The 24,320-nt window shown below is 42.4% G+C and overlaps 1 protein-coding gene across 1 annotated transcript in view; it reads left to right on the forward strand.

The window, feature by feature from the left end:
- The window catches only part of ZFYVE26 (zinc finger FYVE-type containing 26), a 290,489-nt gene extending 266,937 nt beyond the window's left edge, over positions 1–23,552 (forward strand). The window contains exons 40-41 of the mRNA XM_073637441.1: positions 19,354–19,398; positions 19,507–23,552. Coding sequence (XP_073493542.1) covers positions 19,354–19,398; positions 19,507–19,716 — 255 coding nt within the window. The 3' untranslated portion in view covers positions 19,717–23,552. The remainder of the gene's footprint in view (positions 1–19,353; positions 19,399–19,506) is intronic.
- The last annotated feature ends 768 nt before the right edge of the window (positions 23,553–24,320 follow it).

Raw genomic sequence — 24,320 nt, forward strand, 5'->3', positions numbered from 1 at the left:
TATATATATATATATATATATATATATATATATATATATATATATATATATATATATATATAGTACAGACCAAAAGTTTGGACACACCTTCTCATTTAAAGATTTTTCTGTATTTTCATGACTTTGAAAATTGTACATTCATACTGAAGGCATCAAAACTATGAATTAACACATGTGGAATTATATACTTAACAAAAAAGTGTGAAACAACTGAAAATATGTCTTATGTGCTAGGTTCTTCAAAATAGCCACCTTTTGCTTTGATGACTGCTTTGCACACTCTTGGCATTCTCTTGATGAGCTTCAAGAGGTGGTCACCGGAAATGGTTTTCACTTCACAGGTGTCCACTGTCAGGTTTAATAAGTGGGATTTTTTGCATTATAAATGGGGTTGGGACCATCAGTTGTGTTGTGCAGAAATCAGGTGGATACACAGCTGATAGTCCTACTGAATAGACTGTTAGAATTTGTATTATGGCCAAAAAAAAGCAGCTAAGTAAAGAAAAATGAGTGGCCATCATTACTTTAAGAAATGAAGGTCAGTCAGTCCGAAAAATTGGGCAAACTTTGAAAGTGTCCTCAAGTGCAATTGCAAAAACCATCAAGCGCTATAAAGAAACTGGCTCAGATGAGGACCGCCCCAGGAAAGGAAGACCAAGAGTCACCTCTGCTTCTGAGGATAAGTTTATCCGAGTCTTCAGCCTCAGAAATCGCAGGTTAACAGCAGCTCAGATTAGAGACCAGGTCAATGCCACACAGAGTTCTAGCAGCAGACACATCTCTTCAACAACTGTTAAGAGGAGACTTTGTGCAGCAAGCCTTCATGGTAAAATAGCTGCTAGGAAACCACTGCTAAGGACAGGCAACAAGCAGAAGAGACTTGTTTGGGCTAAATAACACAAAGAATGGACATTAGATCAGTGGAAATCTGTGCTTTGGTCTGATGAGTTCAAATTTGAGATCTTTGGTTCCAACCACCGTGTCTTTGTGCGACGCAGAAAAGGTGAACGGATGAACTCTACATGCCTGGTTCCCACCGTGAAGCATGGAGGAGGAGGTGTGATGGTGTGGGGGTGCTTTGCTGGTGACACTGTTGGGGATTTATTCAAAATTTAAGGCATACTGAACCAGCATGGCTACCACAGCATCTTGCAGCGGCATGCTATTCCATTCGATTTGCGTTTAGTTGGACCATCATTTATTTTTCAACAGGACAATGACCCCAAACACACCTCCAGGCTGTGTAAGGGCTATTTGACCAAGAAGGAGAATGATGGGGTGCTACGCCAGAAGACCTGGCCTACACAGTCACCAGACCTGAACCCAATCGAGATGGTTTGGAGTGAGCTGGACCGCAGAGTGAAGGCAAAAGGGCCAACAAGTGCTAAGCATCTCTGGGAACTCCTTCAAGATTGTTGGAAGACCATTTCCGGTGACTACCTCTTGAAGCTCATCAAGAGAATGCCAAGAGTGTGCAAAGCAGACATCAAAGCAAAAGGTGGCTACTTTGAAGAACCTAGAATATAAGACATATTTTCAGTTGTTTCACACTTTTTTGTTAAGTATATAATTCCACGTGTGTTAATTCATAGTTTTGATGCCTTCAGTGTGAATGTACAATTTTCAAAGTCATGAAAATACAGAAAAATCTTTAAATGAGAAGGTGTGTCCAAACTTTTGGTCTGTACTGTATATATATATATATATATATATATATATATATATATATATATATATATATATATATATATATATATATATATTAGGGGTATATACAGTGCCTACAAGTAGTATTCAACCCCCTGCAGATTTAGCTGGTTTGATAAGATGCAAATAAGTTAGAGCCTTCAAACTGCAAACGAGAGTAGGTTTTATGAACAGAAGCATAAATCTTACAAACCAAAAAGTTGTGTTGCTCAGTTGAATTTTATTAAATTTTAAACATAAAAGTGTGGGTCAATTATTATACAACCCCTATGCTTAATATTTTGTGGAATAACCCTTGTTTGCAATTACAGCTAATAATCGTCTTTTATAAGACCTGATCAGACCGGCACAGGTCTGTGGAGTTATCTTGGCCCACTCCTCCATGCAGATCTTCTCCAAGTTATCTAATTTCTTTGGGTGTCTCATGTGGACTTTATTCTTGAGCTCTTTCCACAAGTTTTCAATTGGGTTAAGGTCAGGAGACTGACTAGGCCACTCCAACACCTTGACTTTTTCCCTCTTGAACCAGGCCTTGGTTTTCTTGGCTGTGTGCTTTGGGTCATTGTCTTGTTGGAAGATGAAATTACGACCCATCTTAAGATCCTTGATGGAGGAGCGGAGGTTCTTGGCCAAAATCTCCAGGTAGGCCGTGCTATCCATCTTCCCATGGATGCGGACCAGATGGCCAGGCCCCTTGGCTGAGAAACAGCCCCACAGCATGATGCTGCCACTCCATGCTTGACTGTAGGGATGGTATTCTTGGGGTCGTATGCAGTGCCATCCAGTCTCCAAACGTCACGTGTGTGGTTGGCACCAAAGATCTCGATCTTGGTCTCATCAGACCATAGAACCTTGAACCAGTCTGTCTCAGAGTCCTCCAAGTGATCATGAGCAAACTGTAGACGAGCCTTGACATGACGCTTTGAAAGTAAAGGTACCTTACGGGCTCGTCTGGAACGGAGACCATTGCGGTGGAGTACGTTACTTATGGTATTGACTGAAACCAATGTCCCCACTGCCATGAGATCTTCCCGGAGCTCCTTCCTTGTTGTCCTTGGGTTAGCCTTGACTCTTCGGACAAGCCTGGCCTCGGCACGGGAGGACACTTTCAAAGGCTGTCCAGGCCGTGGAAGGCTAACAGTAGTTCCATAAGCCTTCCACTTACGGATGATGCTCCCAACAGTGGAGACAGGTAGGCCCAACTCCTTGGAAAGGGTTTTGTACCCCTTGCCAGCCTTGTGACCCTCCACGATCTTGTTTCTGATGGCCTTGGAATGCTCCTTTGTCTTTCCCATGTTGATCATGTCTGAGTGCTGTTCACAAGTTTGGGGAGGGTCTTAAATAGTCAGAAAAGGCTGGCAAAAGAGATCTTTAATCCACACATGTGAAGCTCATTATTCTTGGTGCCTGAACTACTTCTTAATACTTTAGGGGGACCAAACAGAATTCTTGTGGTTTGAGGGGTTGAATAATAAATGACACTCTGAATTAACTTTTAACGTTTTTAAAAAAACAAAAACAAAATTTGCTGCAGTGCATTTCCCACTTCCAGGCTGATCTACAGTACAAATGTCACAATGCCAAGTTAATTCCGCATGTGTCAACCAGCTAAATCTGCAGGGGGTTGAATACTACTTGTAGGCACTGTATATAATAGGGGTATATGTGAAAATATAATGACTAAATGTGATGACCATGGTGAATGTAGTGAAAACGTGAAATGTAAAGTAATAATAATAATTATTTTCTGCAGCGTTTCACAATTCAGACAATTTACAGACATTATCGGCACTGTCCCCATTGGGGTTCACAATCTAGATTTCTCTTTGGAGTGTGGGGGGAAAACGGAGAACCCGGGGGAAACCCACGCCAACACGGAGAGAACATACAAACTCCTTGCAGATGTCGTCCTTGGTGGGATTTAAACCCAGGACACCAGCGCTGCAAGGCTGCAGTGCAAACCACTGAGCCATCATAGGGTGCTAACCACTGAGCCACCTTGCTGTCTGGTATAAATCATAAGCATAATTAATTTTGAATATGTGAAAACTAGATGGTTATTAATCTAATTGGAATTATCCATATTTACATAATGACGTAGCATAATACGCCATTTTACACATAAAAAGAGCCTACATCAACATAGATGAAACAATCCCCCGGTGATGATGATGAACACATCCTGGGGAAACACGCGCCTAAAAACTTTTTTCAATACATAATTTTCCTATAAATACACAGGGCTGTCTTTTTTTATTTTATTTTTATCCTTTTGTAGATGAATAAACTGATTCTTTTGTATATTCGGGACCAAAAATGGATAAATTTGAGTTGAGACTCCATATTTTTTACTATGACCTTCATTTAAACTTTAATTTGGTAATCAGCAATAAGGAACAATGACCGATTCGGTGATGCTGTTGTTATCATGGGAGTATACTAGTCCCAATGTAGATGTGAATCATCTTATTCAACCAGTCTAGAAGGGGAATGAAGTGGCCCGGAGGTGGAAACGGTTCCCCGATCCCAACTTGACCCTTCAGAAGTTGCATGGCCATTTATCACAGATGGGCTTCCTCGATTTAAATCCTCCATCACCTCCAGAGCCACACTGGGGGGGGGCCATGTATACCAGCCAGACTCATCCCAATGGTAAGTATGAAAAATGACTAGAAAAGACAATCTAAACGTAAAACCAATAACCCCTGTGCAAAATACACGCTCTTGTTAATACAGTGCTTTAAAAAAAAAAAAAAAGCTCCAAACCCATTGAGGCCTTGTGGTGTTAGAGCCTCCAACCTATAGATCCACTTGCATTCTTTTTTTCCTAGATCACCACCTCTAAAACCCTGTAACGACATCTATTCCCCTAATTTTCAATATAACGGGATTGCATTTATGACATTTTTTAAGATGCTTGGGAATGGTTTTTAGGGTGGAATAGTCTAGTACCGTTTTAGCCTTCTCAATGTTCCCTTGTAATTATTTTTAACTCTATTGGGGAGAGCAATGTAGATTTTGTTACACGGGCATTCTGCCTGGTATATGACTCCCTTGGTCGAACAGGTGATGTCGGATGTCATAAATCTTAGGGCCATCATGTTTTTTTTTTTACAATTTTTTTGTTTTAGCCAAGTTGGCACAGGCTTTACATAGGGATAAAAGCCCAATTTCTCATTTCTAGGTTTTTGATCTTTTCTTTTTGGATCATAGTCACTGTGTGTTAACAAATTACCTACTTTACAAGAACAATATTGGAATCTGAGAGTCCTCAGTGGTTGATACCTTTTAATGGCTAACTGAAAAGATGGTAAACATAGCAAGCTTTCGAGACAACTCGGGTCTCTTCTTAGCCTGAAGAAGAGACCTGAGTTGTCTCGAAAGCTTGCTATGTTTACCATCTTTTCAGTTAGCCATTAAAAGGTATCAACCACTGAGGACTCTCAGATTCCAATATTGTTCTATCTACTGGCTAACACGGTATAAATATTCTTTACCTACTTTACAAGAACATTTTGCCACAATCGATGGAGTTGGTGACCAGGTTTGTTTTAGACTGGAATATTCCAGGGTTTTTTAATTATTCCTCTAAAACCACACCATTGATCATGGAAATTTGTGATTAATCATACCTGATCATTCACCGTTGATTGGTGGCCATGTGATAGGCTTTTGTACAGAAGAGCATCTCTGGGTGTGTTTTTGGCTCTTTGATGGCCTCTCTTTATACGCCCGTGACTATATCCTCTCTCTTTAAATCGCTCAGATAGTTCCCTGGATTGTTGTTCATATTGAAAGTCCACAGAGCATATTCTCTATACTTGTAGGAATTGTCCTGTTGGGATCCTTTGACTTGTGGAGCAAGGGTGGGAGGAAGTCCCATGGAGGAAGTCCCATGGAGCAATGAATTTGTCGCTGTGCGTGTGCGATATGGAGTCGTTGTTCGTTGTCCTTCAGGGTCTGCTGTAATTGGAATATTAATAAACTCTATTGATCTACCAAATTTATAAGTCCATTTGATATTCTAGTTCAGTGATGGCGAACCTTTTAGAGATTGAGTGCCCAAACTGCAATCCAGAACCCACTTCTTTATCACAAAGTGCCGACACGGCAATTTAACCTGAATCCTGAGGTTTTAGTTTAGAGCAACAAATGCATTAGCGCGTTATAGAATCTAGAGCTTGTAAGCGCTGCACTCAAAGCCTAAAATACTCGCCACCGATTGCAGAGGAGGTCCGTTCTTGAGAATGGAAAGGATGTTTAATCAAAAGTAAAATTGCAAAGTTTTTGTTGTTACAGCCTCTTTGTAATTGTAACCCTTTATCATGATGAGAATGACCCTTTAAGCCAGGGACGTCACACTGAATTACACAGAGGACCAAAGTTAAAAGCTCGGACAAAGTCGCGGCCCACCTTGATATTTGTTAAGGAAAGACTTCCTCAATAGAAAACATTTTTTTGTAACAAATAAAACAATTAGCATATTATTCCACTACAATTCCAAAAGTTATGTAAGAGCAGTAAAAGCGTATGGCCCAATGGCCTAATTTAAATATGTAATAACAAAGGATAAAAAACCTTGAATAAAACAGATAAATTATGATGCAAACAAAAGTGCCGCCAAACACAGTATGATACCCCACAGTGAATTCCTCCACATACACAGTATGATGACCCAACTGGACCCCTCTCACTCAATATCCCCAACAAAGACTGAAAACCCCATTACAGTATGATTCTCCATTTGTAATCCCCACATAGTCCTCCATACAGTATAATGGCCACAAAAAGTCCTCCATACAGTATAATGGGCCCACATAGTCCTCCATACAGTATAATGGCCCCACATAGTCCTCCATACAGTATAATGGCCCCACATAGTCCTCCATACAGTATAATGGCCCCACCTAGTCCTCCATACAGATTAATGGGTCCACATAGTCCTCCATACAGAACAATGTGCCTCACATTGTCCTCCATACAGTATAATGGGCCCCACATAGTCCTCCATACAGAATAATGGGCCGACATAGTCCTCAATACAGTATAATGGCCCCACATAATTCTCCATACAGTATAATGGGCCTCACATAGTCCACCATACTGTATAATGGGCCTCACATAGTCCTCCATACTGTATAATGGCCTCACATAGTCCACCATACTGTATAATGGGCCTCACATAGTCCTCCATACTGTATAATGGCCCCACATAGTCCTCCATACTGTATAATGGCCCCACATAGCCCTCCATGCAGTATAATGGCCCCACATAGCCCTCCATACAGTATAATGGCCCCACATAGTCCTCCATACAGTATAATGGGCACCACATAATCCTCCATACAGTATAATGGGCCCACATAGTCCTCCATACAGTATAATGGCCCGACAGTCCTCCATACAGTATAATAGCCACAAAAAGCCATCCATACAGTGTAATGGCCCGATACAGTTCTCCATACAGTATAATGGGCATCACATAGTCCTCCATGCAGTATAATGGGTCCCACATAGTGCTCCATACAAAATAATGGGCCCACATAGTTCTCCATACAGTATAATGGGCCCATAGTCCTCCATACAGTATAATGGCCCGACATAGTCCTCCATACAGTATAATAGCCACAAAAAGTAATCCATACAGTGTAATGGCCCGATACAGTTCTCCATACAGTATAATGGGCATCACATAGTCCTCCATGCAGTATAATGGCCCCACATAGTTCTCCATACAGTATAATGGGCCCACATACTCCTCCATATAGAATAATGGGCCACACATAGTCCTCCATACGGTATAATAGCCACAAAAAGTCATCCATGCAGTGTAATGGCCCGATACAGTCCTCCATACATTGTAAAGGGCATCACATAGTTCTCCATACATTGTAATGGGCATCACATAGTTCTCCATACAGTGTAATGGGCCCACATAGTCCTCCATACAGTATAATGGCCCCACATAGTCCTCCATACAGATTAATGGGTCCACATAGTCCTCCATACAGAACAATGTGCCTCACATTGTCCTCCATACAGTATAATGGGCCCCACATAGTCCTCCATACAGAATAATGGGCCGACATAGTCCTCAATACAGTATAATGGCCCCACATAATTCTCCATACAGTATAATGGGCCTCACATAGTCCACCATACTGTATAATGGGCCTCACATAGTCCTCCATACTGTATAATGGCCTCACATAGTCCACCATACTGTATAATGGGCCTCACATAGTCCTCCATACTGTATAATGGCCCCACATAGTCCTCCATACTGTATAATGGCCCCACATAGCCCTCCATGCAGTATAATGGCCCCACATAGCCCTCCATACAGTATAATGGCCCCACATAGTCCTCCATACAGTATAATGGGCACCACATAATCCTCCATACAGTATAATGGGCCCACATAGTCCTCCATACAGTATAATGGCCCGACAGTCCTCCATACAGTATAATAGCCACAAAAAGCCATCCATACAGTGTAATGGCCCGATACAGTTCTCCATACAGTATAATGGGCATCACATAGTCCTCCATGCAGTATAATGGGTCCCACATAGTGCTCCATACAAAATAATGGGCCCACATAGTTCTCCATACAGTATAATGGGCCCATAGTCCTCCATACAGTATAATGGCCCGACATAGTCCTCCATACAGTATAATAGCCACAAAAAGTAATCCATACAGTGTAATGGCCCGATACAGTTCTCCATACAGTATAATGGGCATCACATAGTCCTCCATGCAGTATAATGGCCCCACATAGTTCTCCATACAGTATAATGGGCCCACATACTCCTCCATATAGAATAATGGGCCACACATAGTCCTCCATACGGTATAATAGCCACAAAAAGTCATCCATGCAGTGTAATGGCCCGATACAGTCCTCCATACATTGTAAAGGGCATCACATAGTTCTCCATACATTGTAATGGGCATCACATAGTTCTCCATACAGTGTAATGGGCCCACATAGTCCTCCATACAGTATAATGGCCTCACATAGTCCTCCATACAGTATAATGGCCTCACATAGTCCTCCATACAGTATAATGGCCCCACATAGTCCTCTATACAGTATAATGGCCCCACATAGCCCTCCATACAGTATAATGGCCCCATATAGTCCTCCATATAGTATAATGGCCACACATAGCCCTCCATACAGTATAATGACCCCACATAGTCCTCCATACAGTGTAATGGCCCCACATAGTCCTCCATACAGATTAATGGGTCCACATAGTCCTCCATACAGAATAATGGGCCTCACATTGTCCTCCATACAGAATAATGGGCCTCACATTGTCCTCCATACAGTATAATGGGCCCCACATAGTCCTCCATACAGTATAATGGGCCCCACATAGTCCTCCATACAGTATAATGGGCCCCACATAGTCCTCCATACAGTGTAATGGCCCCACATAGTCCTCCATACAGTGTAATGGCCCCACATAGTCCTCCATACAGATTAATGGCCCCACATAGTCCTCCATACAGAATAATGGGCCTCACATTGTCCTCCATACAGTATAATGGCCCCACATAGCCCTCCATACAGTATAATGGCCCCACATAGCCCTCCATACAGTATAATGGCCCCATATAGTCCTCCATACAGTATAATGGCCCCATATAGTCCTCCATACAGTTTAATGGCCCCACATAGTCCTCCATACAGTATAATGGCCCCACATAGTCCTCCATACAGATTAATGGGTCCACATAGTCCTCCATACAGAATAATGGGCCTCACATTGTCCTCCATACAGTATAATGGGCCCCACATAGTCCTCCATACAGAATAATGGGCCCACATAGTCCTCAATACAGTATAATGGCCCCACATAATTTTCCATACAGTTTAATGGGCACCACATAGTACTCCATACAGTAAGATTGGCCCCACATAGTCCTCCATACAGTATTATGGGCACCACATAGTCCTCTATACAGTATTATGGGCACCACATAGTCCTCCGTACAGTTTTAGGGGCACCACACAGCCCTCCATACAGTATAATGGCCACGAAAAGTCATCCATATAGTGTAATGGCCCGATACAGTCCTCCATACAGTATAATGGGCATCACATAGTTCGCCATACAATGTAATGAGCACCACATACTCCTCCATACAGTGTAATGGCCCGACATAGTCCTCCATACAGAGTAATGGGCCCACATAGTTCTCCATACAGTATAATGGGCCCACATAATCCTCCATACAGTATAATGGGCCCACATAGTCCTCCATACAGTATAATGGCCCGACATAGTCCTCCATACAGTATAATAGCCACAAAAAGCCATCCATACAGTGTAATGGCCCGATACAGTTCTCCATACAGTATAATGGGCATCACATAGTCCTCCATGCAGTATAATGGGTCCCACATAGTGCTCTATACAAAATAATGGGCCCACATAGTTCTCCATACAGTATAATGGGCCCATAGTCCTCCATACAGTATAATGGCCCGACATAGTCCTCCATACAGTATAATAGCCACAAAAAGTAATCCATACAGTGTAATGGCCCGATACAGTTCTCCATACAGTATAATGGGCATCACATAGTCCTCCATGCAGTATAATGGCCCCACATAGTTCTCCATACAGTATAATGGGCCCACATAGTCCTCCATACAGAATAATGGGCCACACATAGTCCTCCATACAGTATAATAGCCACAAAAAGTCATCCATGCAGTTTAATGGCCCGATACAGTCCTCCATACATTGTAATGGGCATCACATAGTTCTCCATACAGTGTAATGGGCCCACATAGTTCTCCATACAGTGTAATGGGCCCACATAGTTCTCCATACAGTATAATGGGCATCACATAGTCCTCCATACAGTATAATGGCCACAAAAAGCCATCCATACAGTGTAATGGCCCCATATAGTCCTCCATACAGTATAATGGCCACACATACACCTCCATACAGTATAATGACCCCACATAGTCCTCCATACAGTGTAATGGGCATCACATAGTTCTCCATACAGTGTAATGGGCCCACATAGTCCTCCATACGGTATACTGGCCCCACATGGCCCTCCATACAGTATAATGGCCTCACATAGTTCTCCATACAGTGTAATGGGCCCACATAGTGCTCCATAAAGTGTAATGGGCCCCACATAGTGCTCCATACAGTATTATGGGCCCCACATAGTGCTCCATACAGTATTATGGGCCCACATAGTGCTCCATACTGTATAATGGGCCCCACATTCCTTTTTGGTAGTGCATTGAGCTGTAGGGTGCATTGCTGCTAACGGGGAAAAAAAAACCTCTTTAAATCTTCTTCCTTAGCGAGTGTGAATGAGCTGAGTGTGACCGGAGCGTAAGTGCAAACGGCAGTAAGTGTGTGACTTGTTTTTCAGTGGCTTTGGATTCAGGGAGTTTGGAAGGGAGGAATTTGGGCTGAATTGCTGTCTGTGTTTTATTAATTCTTTACATTTCTTTTTACTTAACATTTCTGTCTAGTGCAATCACCATTAGGAAATGAGCTCCATTATTGACAATGCTATCCAGTGTACATCTTGCCACATGTATGCAATCCTTGAACAGCCGGTCGTGGGTGCATACTGCTGTGCAAGATGTGTGCACGTTGTGCGTTTGGAAGCCCAGGTACTGGATCTAAATGAGCAGCTGGCAACACTGAGGTCCATAGACAATATGGAAAGGAGTCTGCTGCTCACTGAGCAGCTGCTCACCCGGGTAGATGTGGGGGAGGGTGGTAGTAGGGAGCTGCAGGACAGTGAGGCAGCTAGCTGGGTGACAGTTAGAAGGGGGGGTAGAGGGAAGAGTGCCAGGGAGGCTAGTCCTGATCTGGCACACTCCAATAAGTTTGCAAAGTTGGCAGATGAGGGGGGTGTCGGTACAGGGGTAGCACTGCTGCTGCAAGGCATGTCCTCTGAAAGTGGAGGAGTGTCAGCTCCAGTAAGGGGGGAAATAGGAGAGCAGGGCAGGCCAGGCAGGTGCTGGTAGTGGGGGACTCAATTATTAGGGGAACAGATGGGGCAAAAACAAACAGCATAGCCAGAACAATAAACAGAATTTTTTTTAAAAAAATTCCGAAGTCAAATTAGAAAATAGCAAAAGGTAATGGTACTTACCAGCCAAGGTTTAAAGAAAAATGCACACCAGGACGCCGCCGGCCCCCTTTTGTTCGAAGGAGGTAACACAGTTGCAGAATGCTGATGAACAATCACTCTCACCCACTCTCACTGGAGGAGCGACTGCCTAGCACTACAATCATGATGACCCTTGACGGTGTGTTGCGAGCTTACGTATTTTGGCCAAAATATTAACTAATACCTCATATGCTATTTTTGCACTTATTTATCTGCCAGAGCGCAGCCCGGCCCAGTAATGGTGACCTTGTGAGTTGGGGCTTTTGCACCTCTGCGATGCACGGATAGGGTGCTGGGCATCTCGCCTAATCGAATAGTAGGGGCGTGTAATAGGATGCTGACCAGGCATGGTGCCGCGAGTGTGTGAATTGCACCCTACTGCAAGTTTCATCTGTGTGCAGTTTTAGTGCTAGGCAGTCACTTCTTGTGAGAGTGGGTGAGCGTGATTGTTCATCAGCATTCTGCACGTGTTACCTCCTTCTAACTAAAGGGGGCCGGCTGCGTCCTGGTGTGCATTTTTCTTGAAACCTTAGCTGGTAAGTACCATTGCCTTTTGCTATTTTCTGAACAGATAGGGCAATCTGTCACAAAGACAGGGATCGTCGAACAGTGTGCTGCCTACCTGGCTCTTGAGTCTGGCACATCGCTGATCGGGTTGACAGATTACTGGGAGGGACTGGTGAAGACCCAGCGGTCATGGTGCACATTGGCACAAATGACAAAGTTAAAGGTAGGTGGAAGGTCCTTAAAGATGATTTCCGGGAATTAGGCTGCAAGCTTAAAGCAAGGACCTCCAAGGTGGTATTCTCTGAAATACTGCCTGTACCACGTGCCACGCCAGAGAGGCAACGGGAGATTAGAGAAATAAATAAGTGGCTCAGGAATTGGTGTAGGAAGGAGGGGTTTGGGTTGCCGGAGAACTGGGCCGACTTCTCATTTGGCTACAGGTTCTACGCTAGGGATGGGCTGCACCTCAGTGGGGAGGGTGCAGCTGTGCTGGGGAGAAAATGGCTAGAAGGTTGGAGTGTTTAAACTAGGGATTGTTGTGGAGGGTATTCATTTTATAGGTGGGAAAGGTAGTGCAGATAGTGACCTGGGCACAAATAAAGAAAATGGGGGTGGGTTTAGAACAGTTAATATAGTAAGAAGGAATAGAGGTACAGAGAGATACATAAAATGCATATACACTAATGCCAGAAGCCTCACCAACAAAATGGAGGAATTAGAATTAATTTTGTTGGAAAATAATTATGACATGGTGGGGATATCTGAGACATGGCTGGATGAGAGCCATGACTGGGCAGTTAATTTACAGGGCTATAGTCTGTTCAGAAATGACCGTACAAACAAGCGAGGGGGGGGGGTTATATGTAAAATCATCCTTAGGGGTTTGTTATAAGTCTCCAAAAATAATGGAAGCAGCAGAGAATATCCTCATAAAGCCAATAGATGAAGCAGCGACTCAAGGAGAAGTCATTATTATGGGGGACCTTAACTACCCTGAAATACATTGGGGAACAGAAACCTGTAGTTCCAGCAAAGGTAATAGGTTTTTGACAACTATGAGAGACCATTACCTTTCTCAACTGGTTCAGGACCCAACAAGAAGGGGGGCACTGCTAGACCTAATATTAACCAATAGGCCAGACCGCATATCAAATATACGAGTTGGGGGTCACTTGGGTAATAGTGATCACAAAATAATACATTTTCATGTAACCTTTAATAAGATGTGTAGTAGAGGGGTTACAAGGACACTAAACTTCAGGAAGGCAAATTTCCAACGGTTGAGAGATGATCTTAGTGCAATAAACTGGGACGATATCCTGAGATATAAAGCTACACAAAGCAAATGGGAGACATTTATTAGCATCCTGAATAGTACCTGTGCACAATATATACCCTATGGGAATAAACATGCTAGAAATAGGAGGAAACCACTATGGCTAAATAGAGCTGTAAGGGGTGCAATAAGTGACAAAAGAAAGCATTTAGAGAACTAAAGCAAGTAGGTAGTGATGAGTCATTAAATAAATACAGAAAATTAAATAAATTCTGTAAAAACCAAATCAAGGTAGCAAAGACTGAGACAGAGAGACTCATTGCCAGAGATAGTAAAAATAATCCCAAAATATTGTTTAACTACATAAATAGTAAAAAAACTAAACAATGATAGTGTTGGCCCCCTTAAAAATAGTCTGGGTGAAATGGTGGATGAGGAAAAAGCCAATATGATAAATGATTTTTTTCAACAGTATTTACACAAGAAAATCACATGACAGAAAACACGATCAGTGATGACAAAAATTCTCCATTAAATGTCACTTGCTTAACCCAGCAGGAAGTACGGCGGCGTCTAAAAATCACTAAAGTTGACAAATCCCCGGCCCGGATCGGATACACCCACGAGTACTGCAGGAATTAAGTAACGTCATAGATAGACCATTATTTTTAATCTTTAAAGATTCCATAATAACAGGGTCTGTACCACAGGACTGGCGTATAGCAAATGTGGTGCCAATATTCAAAAAGGGGACAAAAACCGAACTTGGAAATTATAGGCCGGTAAGCTTAACCTCTACTGTGGGTAAAATCCTGGAGGGTTTCCTAACAGATGCTATAATAGAGTATCTGAAGAAGAATAACCTCATGACCCAATATCAACATGGGTTTACGAGGGACCGTTCCTGTCAAACTAATCTGATCAGTTGTTATGAAGCAGCAAGTTCCAGACTGGACCGAGGAAATGCAGTGGATGTTGTGTATATGGACTTTTCAAAAGCTTATGATACCGTTCCACACAAAAGGTTGATACATAAAATTAAAACAATGGGCATAGGGGAAAATATACAGTACAGACCAAAAGTTTGGACACACCTTCACATTTAATGATTTTTCTGTATTTTCATGACTATGAAAATTGTACACTCACACTGAAGGCATCAAATCTATGAATTAACACATGGGGAATTATATACTTAACAAAAAAAGTGTGAAACAACTGAAAATATGTCTTATATTCTAGGTTCTTCAAAGAAGCCACCTTTTGCTTTGATGACTGCTTTGCACACTCTTGGCATTCTCTTGATGAGCTTCAAGAGGTAGTCACCGGAAATGGTTTTCACTTCACAGGTGTGCCCTGTCAGGTTTAGTAAGTGGGATTTCTTGCCTTATAAATGGGGTTGGGACCATCAGTTGTGTTGTGCAGAAGTCAGGTGGATACACAGCTGATAGTCCTACTGAATAGACTGTTAGCTGCTTTTTTCTTGCCATAATACAAATTCTAAGAAAAGAAAAACGAGTGGCCATCATTACTTTAATAAATGAAGGTCACTCAGTCTGAAAAATTGGGCAAGCTTTGAATGTGTCCCCAAGTGCAGTTGCAAAAACCATCAAACGCTACAAAGAAACTGGCTCACATGAGGACCGCCCGAGGAAAGGAAGACCAAGAGTCACCTCTGCTTCTGAGGATAAGTTTATCCGAGTCACCAGACTCAGAAATCGCAGGTTAATAGGAGCTCAGATTAGAGACCAGGTCAATGCCACACAGAGTTCTAGCAGCAGACACATCTCTTCAACAACTGTTAAGAGGAGACTTTGTGCAGCAGGCCTTCATGGTAAAATAGCTGCTAGGAAACCACTGCTAAGGACAGGCAACAAGCAGAAGGGACTTGTTTGGGCTAAAGAACACAAGGAATGGACATTAGACCAGTGGAAATCTGTGCTTTGGTCTGATGAGTCCAAATTTGAGATCTTTGGTTCCAGCCACCGTGTCTTTGTGCGACGCAGAAAAGGTGAACGGATGGACTCTACATGCCTGGTTCCCACCGTGAAGCATGGAGGAGGAGGTGTGATGGTGTGGGGGTGCTTTGCTGGTGACACTGTTGGGGATTTATTCAAAATTGAAGGCATACTGAACCAGCATGGCTACCACAGCATCTTGGAGCGGCATGCTATTCCATGCGGTTTGCGTTTAGTTGGACCATCATTTATTTTTCAACAGGACAATGGCCCCAAACACACCTCCAGGCTGTGTAAGGGCTATTTGACCAAGAAGGAGAGTGATGGGGTGCTACGCCAGATGACCTGACCTCCACAGGCACCAGACCTGAACCCAATCGAGATGGTTTTGGGTGAGCTGGACCGCAGAGTGAAGGCAAAAGGGCCAACAAGTGCTAAGCATCTCTGGGAACTCCTTCAAGATTGTTGGAAGACCATCTCCGGTGACTACCTCTTGAAGCTCATCAAGAGAATGCCAAAAGTGTGCAAAGTAGTCATCAAAGCAAAAAGTGGCTACTTTGAAGAACCTAGAATATAAGACATATTTTCAGTTGTTTCACACTTTTTTGTTAAGTATATAATTCCACATGTGTTAATTCATAGTTTTGATGCCTTCAGTGTGAATGTACAATTTTCATAGTTATGAAAATACAGAAAAATCATTAAATGAGACGGTGTGTCCAAACTTTTGGTCTGTACTGTATGTATGTGGGTTAAGAACTGGCTCAGTGATAGGAAACAAAGGGTGGTTATTAATGGAAAACACTCAGACTGGGTCTCAGTTAACAGTGGGGTACCACAGGGGTCAGTATTGGGCCCCCTTCTTTTTAACATATTTATTAATGACCTTGTAGGGGGCATACAGAGTAGTATTTCAATATTTGCAGATGACACTAAACTCTGCAGGGTAATCAATACAGAGGAGGACAATTTTATATTACAGGAGGATCTATGTAAACTAGAAACTTGGGCTGATAAATGGCAAATGAGCTTTAATGGGGATAAATGTAAGGTAATGCACTTGGGCAGAGGAAATAAAATGTAAAATTATATGCTTAATGGTAAAACACTGGGCAAAACGGTCACTGAAAAAGACCTGGGTGTATTGGTGGACGACAAGCTCACGTTTGGTGGCCAGTGTCAGGCAGCTGCTGCAAAGGCAAATAAAATAATGGGATGCATTAAAAGAGGCATAGATGCTCATGAGGAGAATATAATTTTACCTCTATACAAGTCACTAGTGCGACCACACTTAGAATACTGTGTACAGTTCTGGTCTCCGGTGTATAAGAAAGACATAGCTGAACTATAGCGGGTGCAGAGAAGAGCGACCAAGGTTATTAGAGGACTGGGGGGTCTGCAATACCAAGACAGGTTATTAGAGGACTGGGGGGTCTGCAATACCAAGACAGGTTATTAGAGGACTGGGGGGTCTGCAATACCAAGACAGATTATTAGAGGACTGGGGGGTCTGCAATACCAAGACAGGTTATTATTACACTTGGGGTTATTTACTGTGGAAAAAAGAAGGCTTAGGGGTGATCTTATTACTATGTACAAGTATATGAGGGGACAGTACAAAGACCTTTCTACTGATCTTTTTACTCTGAGGCCTGAGACGGGGACAAGGGGGCATCTTCTACGTCTGGAGGAAAGAAGGTTTAATAATAATCACAGATGTGGATTCTTTACTGTAAGAGCAGTGAGACTATGGAGCTCTCTGCCGCATGATGTTGTAATGAGTGATTCACTACTAACATTTAAGAAGGGCCTGGATGACTTTCTTGAAAAGTATAATATTACAGGTTATAAATACTAGATTCCTTGATAGGGCGTTGATCCAGGGAACTAGTCTGATTATCGTATGAAGTCAGGAAGGAATTTTTTTCCCCAATGTGGAGCTTAGTGTTTGCCACATGGTTTTTTTTTGCCTTCCTCTGTATCAACGTGTTGGGCTATGGGTTGAACTAGATGGACTTAGTTTTTAAGGTTGAAGGAAGACTGTTACATAGTGCTCCATACAGTGTAATGGGCCCCACATGGTGCCCCATACTGTATAATGGCCCCAGATTTAAAAAAAAAAAAACTCGCCTCTGCCCGTTCCACCGCTGATCTGGACTTCTTATATTAGTCCTACCTGTGGGCACGCGTGCCATCCCCTCACCCTCCTCAGTGCATCACTAGAGCCGCTGGCCCTCCCATCAGGCCGCTGCCCTTTCCTTTGCCTCAGAAGTAATTTCACTACATATGGGGTATCTGCGTACACAAGAAATTGAACAAATAATTTTGGGGTCCATTTTCGCCTGCTATCTTAGTCAAAATGAGAAAAATTGGGGCTAAAACAACCTTTTTTGTGAGCAAAATATATTCTTTTCATTTTTACAGATCCACATTGTAAAATTCTGTGAATCACCTGGGGGTTCAAGGTGCTCACCACACATCTAGATAAGTTTCCTGAGGGATCTAGTTTCCAAAATGGTGTCACTTGTGGGGGTTTCCATTGTTTAGACACATCGGGGGCTCTCCAAAAGTGACATGGCATCCGCTAATTATTCCAGCAAATTTTGTGGTCAAATGGCGCTCCTTCCCTTCCAAGCTCTGCTGTGCGCCCGAACAGTAGTTTTCCTTCACATATTGGGTATCTGCTTACTTAGGAGAAATTGCTCAGCAATTTTTATGGTGCAACTTCTCCTGTTATCTTTGTGAAAATGTAAAATTTTTGTGTATTAAAAAAAAAAAAAAAAAAAAAAAGTTAATTTTCTCCTTCCACATTTCATTAGTTCCTGTGAAGCACCTGAAGGGTTAATAAACTTCAATGTGGTTTTGAGCACCTTGAGGGGTGCAGTTTTTGAATGGTGCCACTTTTGGGTATTTTCTGCCTTATAGACCCCTCAGTCACTTCAAATGTGATGTGGTCCCTAAAAAAAAAAAATAATAATTTTGTACATTTTTTGTGTACAAATGAGAAATCGCTGGTCAACTTTTAACCCTTATAACTTCCTAACAAAATTTTTTTTTTTCAAAAATTGTGCTGATGTAAAAAAACATACCTCTCAGATTTAAGGGCATAAAAATTGAAAATTTGTACAATTTTAGCTAAATTTCCGTTTTTGTTTTTTTCACAAATAAACACAAGTCCATATCCGAGAAACGTTACCACGATCATGAAGTAAAACGAGAAAACCGTCTTGAGAATCTGTGGGATCCATTGAAGCGTTCAAGAGTTGTTACTTTATAAAGTGACGGCGGTCAGAATTGTAAAATTTTGCCCAGTCATGAAGGTGAAAACCACCTTGGGCAGAAGACATGCCCCCGAGGATCCTGTGAGCCACAACCTTCTTAGTAAAGACCATAAAGATGAACACTAAATGAAAAAGCCCATATCTCTAGAACAGTAAGGTAGATGAAAAAACACTGACCGTGGGGAGCGACCGTAGTAAAATAAGAGCAAATACTGGACACTCTTGACCTGGAGACTTTAGTCTGGGAATAGGGGCTACTATTTATTATGGAAACATTTGTTCTTCCAAACCGTGAGAGTAAAGTCTGAAATAGTCATTGATCAGATATTGCATCTATGGTGCTAACTGTAAAATAAATTGTGCCTCCATGTTTTCGACTGTATTACTTGTCTGTTGCTACTTACCCTGTTCTGTAATTTCAATTATTTTTTTTTTTACTATTTGATTTCAGGAACTGGAAAAGCTCATCCAAGGCATGAAAAGCGATGAAACCAAAGTAAGTGTTCGGGTAACTGTAAGGGGGAAAGTAACTTCACTTTAATACCTAATGTGAGCAGCCAGCCATGATGTGTTTTGTCTGCTAATAGCTCTTTTTGTTTCGCAGATCAAGGCCTTTCTGGCTTCCCGGATGATGCGCTCTGCCTACCTGACCGCCGTTAAGCAGGAGCACGAGAAGGCGATCCAGCTAGTACAGGAAGTCTGGCAAGCCGCCCACAACCTGAACGACAGCGTGGTGCAAGGCATCTGCTCCAAGTGGCTGGTAGAGCACCCTCCAGTATCGAAGCCAGCGCAGCGCCATACCTCCCGCAAGTAAACTTGGTACTAGAGCTGATGGAAATTGATTTGATTTCCAGGGCCCAATGGCCATGTTGGTGATCCGGAGCCTTGCAGCATCAGCGGCTCTTGTTTTGATTAGCCGGCCTGGTGCAGCGTCACATGTTCATCCCTCCGCAACAATGACGTTGTGCCAGGAAAGCTAGTCAAAAGAAGAGCCATGGATGCCAGGACGTAGTGAGCGCTTCTTAAAGCTCCCATTCTGCAGCAACAGGTTACTGATATGGCCGTTGGACGTGGTCCTGGAAATCGCACCATCTCTACCAAGATGAAAGGGAGCAGCTTCTGTATATGTCATGGTGAATCAGAAGCACACTTTTTTAGGATAGTATAGACCAGAGATCTCTATCCTGCGGCTCGCCAGCTGTTGTATATTTATCACTCCCATCGGTCCGGGGCATAATGATTAGCAACAGCTGGAAAGCCACAAGTTGAAGACCAGTAGTCTATATGGTAGACATTTACTATAGGACAAGTATCTACCTCACTGCTTAACCATAGATGCCCGACTTTTATACTGGTGTTTTATAATGGATGATGTGCATACAGCCACACTGGTCGCCCTGTGACGTGCGATATAAGTAGATCAACTAGGGTTTATTCCTTTCTAACATTATACTGTCTACAACAAATGATTAAAAAGAGTCCTCCCAGGTTCAGAAAAAAATCATTTTTTTGCCATGAAGTAGTGGGAAACCTCTTCGGATGGGCTGGACAGTGACTTATGCAACGGCCGAGGTCACGCAGATGAAGATCATTCTGTGCAGCTGTGGCCTTGCAGCGTAACGCTGGTGAATACACCATAGGGAGGGAGAGAAGCGAGCCTCCGAACGCCGGAACCAGTTAGATGGTGGGTCGATACTTCTAAATTACCTCCATTACTCTGCGATGTAGCCGCTGCACCGAGCCGTCTTTGGCCACTGTAACGAAAGTCTAGCCTGGCTTTAAGTGACCCATAGGCAAGGTAGCAATGAGCTCTGAGTTTCAATTTTCCCTAGGGCCTCACTGTCACAGCTGCATTGTGCTGGCGGACTGACTAAGTGTTAGATTGTAAAGGGAGTGCTTCTGATAATAGGAGTATTTGGGGAATTTCTATGTATGTCAATTACTAATATATTAGTGCAATGAGATTACGTGTAAGAGATCAAGATCAGGCAACGAAACTCTTGTAGACTCTCAATTTCCTGACTCAGATTATCTTTATTAAAGGAGTTTTATGAGATTAATATCAAGGGTCTTTACAGAATTGGTCTGAGCTGTAATAGGAGATCCAGCTTATGAACGCTCTACAAATCTATAGATAATCTTCATAGAAAATATATGGCACCGTGATGGGGTCCAGCGGCATGTTCATTATGCCAAAAACAGAGCTCCTGTCACTGAGTGCTATGGGGATGTCTCCCTGGCCATCAGTACTGGGACCTCTGCTGTTGGCATCCCTGCTGTCATACAGTAACTATTGTGACTGGTGTGATTAACATGCCATTGTGTGATCTTAGATTTCTTGTTTATAAGGGACTTTTTAGTTTTTGATTTATTAATTTGACCATTACATGTAGCTGGTGTTCTTATGTGTATGACTAATATATGTACTGTACGTGCCACACCTTATTTATGGCTATCAAATCTTAACCTTAGTTACAATATAATGATTGGTGGATTGCAAAAAAAACAGAAATCGGCTCAATAACTTACCGGTAACAAGTATAGCTTCATACCTGTGCTGGGAATTACCTTGGAAAACTGTATTAATGAAAAAAATCAATTTTAAAAATGACAAACCTGTAGTCAGACCTTTAGTAGTTCTGGGAATTTATGGTGTGCAGCTGCCTAGAAGTATCAGTGTTAATGTGGTTATATGTTGTCGTTGGCACCGTTACAGCGGTGACCCGTTTTACTGCCTATGGCTGGATACACTGGCATATAATGCAGCCCCACGAGTCACTGGTGGCCATAATGTAAGAAATTTGTGGTCATCGTACAGGAGACCTGTGAAACGACTCCTACATGCCGGCGTCCGCAGCTCTTCTTTTGATTATTAAAAGCGGAGGTAGGTAGGAGACGGATTGCAGGGCTCTCGTCTAGGGGCTGTAGGTTGCGGACGTGGCCACTGCACCAGGTCAGGTCCTGAAAATCGATCTGCCCCTTCACTAATGAAACATGAATTAAAGTCCTGGTGTTGTTCTTTGCTTTTAAGTTGTTAAACGATTGCGAAATGTGGAAAATACACAAACGTCTAAGACAAAGATCCTCGAAATACTTCCTTCAATATCCTTTTGACCCCGTGTAGCGAAATCTGTGAGAGGGATACAATGGAAACAATGGGAATCTTGCCATCCAGTTGCCGTTTGTAATGCTAACAGCGGAACCTGGCCATCCCTGTGAAGGTTTGTAATGGTATCAATGGGAAGCTGACCATCTCGGTGGAGGTTTTTTAATGGTGCTAATTGAACCTGTCCATTCTTGTGGTGTTTGTAATGGTAACAATGGAAGTTGGCTGTCTCAGAGGGGTTTGTAATTGTGACAATGGGAAGCTGGCCATCACAGTGGAGGTTTATAATGAAAAGCTGGCCATCGCAGTGGAGGTTTATAATGGGAAGCTGACCATCGCAGTGGCGGTTTGTGATGGGAAAGCTGGCCATCGCAGTGGAGGTTTGTAATGGGAAGCTGGCCATCGCAGTGGAGATTTATAATGGGAAGCTGGCCATCGCAGTGGAGGTTTATAATGGGAAGCTGGCCATTGCAGTGGAGGTTTGTGATGGGAAAGCTGGCCATCACAGTGGAGGTTTATAATGGGAAGCTGGCCATCGCAGTGGAGGTTTATAATGGGAAGCTGGCCATTGCAGTGGAGGTTTATAATGGAAAGCTGGCCATCACAGTGGAGGTTTATAATGGGAAGCTGGCCATCGCAGTGGAGGTTTATAATGGGAATCTGGCCATCGCAGTGGAGGTTTATAATGGGAAGCTGGCCATTGCAGTGGAGGTTTGTAATGAGAAGCTGGCCATCGCAGTGGAGGTTTGTGATGGGAAGCTGACCATCCCAGTGGGGTTTGTAAACACCCAATTATCCCAGAAACGAGCAACTTTGAAAACTTGACCTTGACTTTAAGGTTTGTACTGTAGATGGGACACTCAACACTTTTTTTTAAAGTTGAAGGGAAAATATTTTACGGCAAGATCTCTATTCATTAAAGGAGTTTTCTGCTTTATTATTAGTTACAGGTTACAGGAAGTCAGTCTTTTAAAAAAAGGGTGAAAAAGTCAAACTTACAACCGGGATCCTTTCCATGCTTTTTTGCTGTTGGACTGGAAGTGATGCCACTCCGAGCAGCCAGTCATTGGCCTCGGCTTTACGAACACCGGTTGTCGTGACGTAACTTTCAGTTTAAAAGTGTTGGGGTGGGCGATCCCAGCCGTAAATGTTTTTTTTTTCTTTGCTTTCGAAAGATGATTTCCCACCAGTAATTTTAGTAGCAGAGAGGAAAGCTATCCAGTTCTAAATGAAGGCTGCCTGATCGTTTTCTCAGTCGTAATTTTGCCGAGACACATGCGTAACTCTGGTGTAATATCCATGTTACTTTAGTATATGTACCACCCTGACGCCCCCTGGAAAATGTTCTGATCTATGCAATATTTGTAAATGGAATGAGAAATGTAAGGTGAATCTGATTTGCACTGTGATCCTTGCACTTTATAATTGTGGATTTTGTACAATTGTAATTTTTTTGGTCAAATCTATGTCTTTAAGTTGTTTGTAGGCTTTTATCTAACAAAAAAAAATGACGTATCGAATCAATAAAATATTTCTCAGAATGATTGATTGTCTTCTAGTATTACTTTATATATTAAGTATGAACACGTCATCCACAGGAGCAGATTTTTTTTCGTGATGCTCAAACAAGAAGATGGGAATCCAGGGGTTATGCAACCTTTCGGTTTCCTGCATTTATCTCTACAAAAATTCATAATACAATAAAATCTAAATTTGCAGTGATTTTGTATTTTGTTGTCCAAAGCACCAGAAAAAAGAAAAATCCACAAAATCTACAGCCTCGCTTCATTTCTTCCCATTTTTACCTCTGCGTCTCAAGAATTGAGGCTTCACAGTCGTGGCCAAAAGTTTTGATACTGTCTCAAATTTTGGTTATCGCAAAGTTTGCTGCTTCAGTGTTTTCCGATTTATTCATAGCATTTCATAAGTTTTTACACTAAGGACAAATCCATCAAGTTTATGCAAAGACTCAATATATACAGTGTTGACCCTTATTTCCAGACTTCTGCCCTTCTTCCTGTATTTACAGTGTTGACCCTTTTTTTCCAGACTTCTGCCCTTCTTCCTGTATTTACAGTGTTGACCCTTATTTCCAGACTTCTGCCCTTCTAACTGTATTTACAGTGTTGACCCTTATTTCCAGACTTCTGCCCTTCTTCCTGTATTTACAGTGTTAACCCTTTTTTTCCAGACTTCTGCCCTTCTTTTTGTATTTACAGTGTTGACCCTTATTTTTCCAGACTTCTGCCCTTCTTCCTGTATTTACAGTGTTGACCCTTATTTTTCCAGACTTCTGCCCTTCTTTTTGTATT

The sequence above is a fragment of the Phyllobates terribilis genome, unplaced genomic scaffold, assembly GCF_046119375.1.
Source record: "Phyllobates terribilis strain yellow unplaced genomic scaffold, ASM4611937v1 Scaffold_6__1_contigs__length_29720123, whole genome shotgun sequence".
In the NCBI taxonomy this organism is placed as follows: domain Eukaryota; kingdom Metazoa; phylum Chordata; class Amphibia; order Anura; family Dendrobatidae; genus Phyllobates; species Phyllobates terribilis.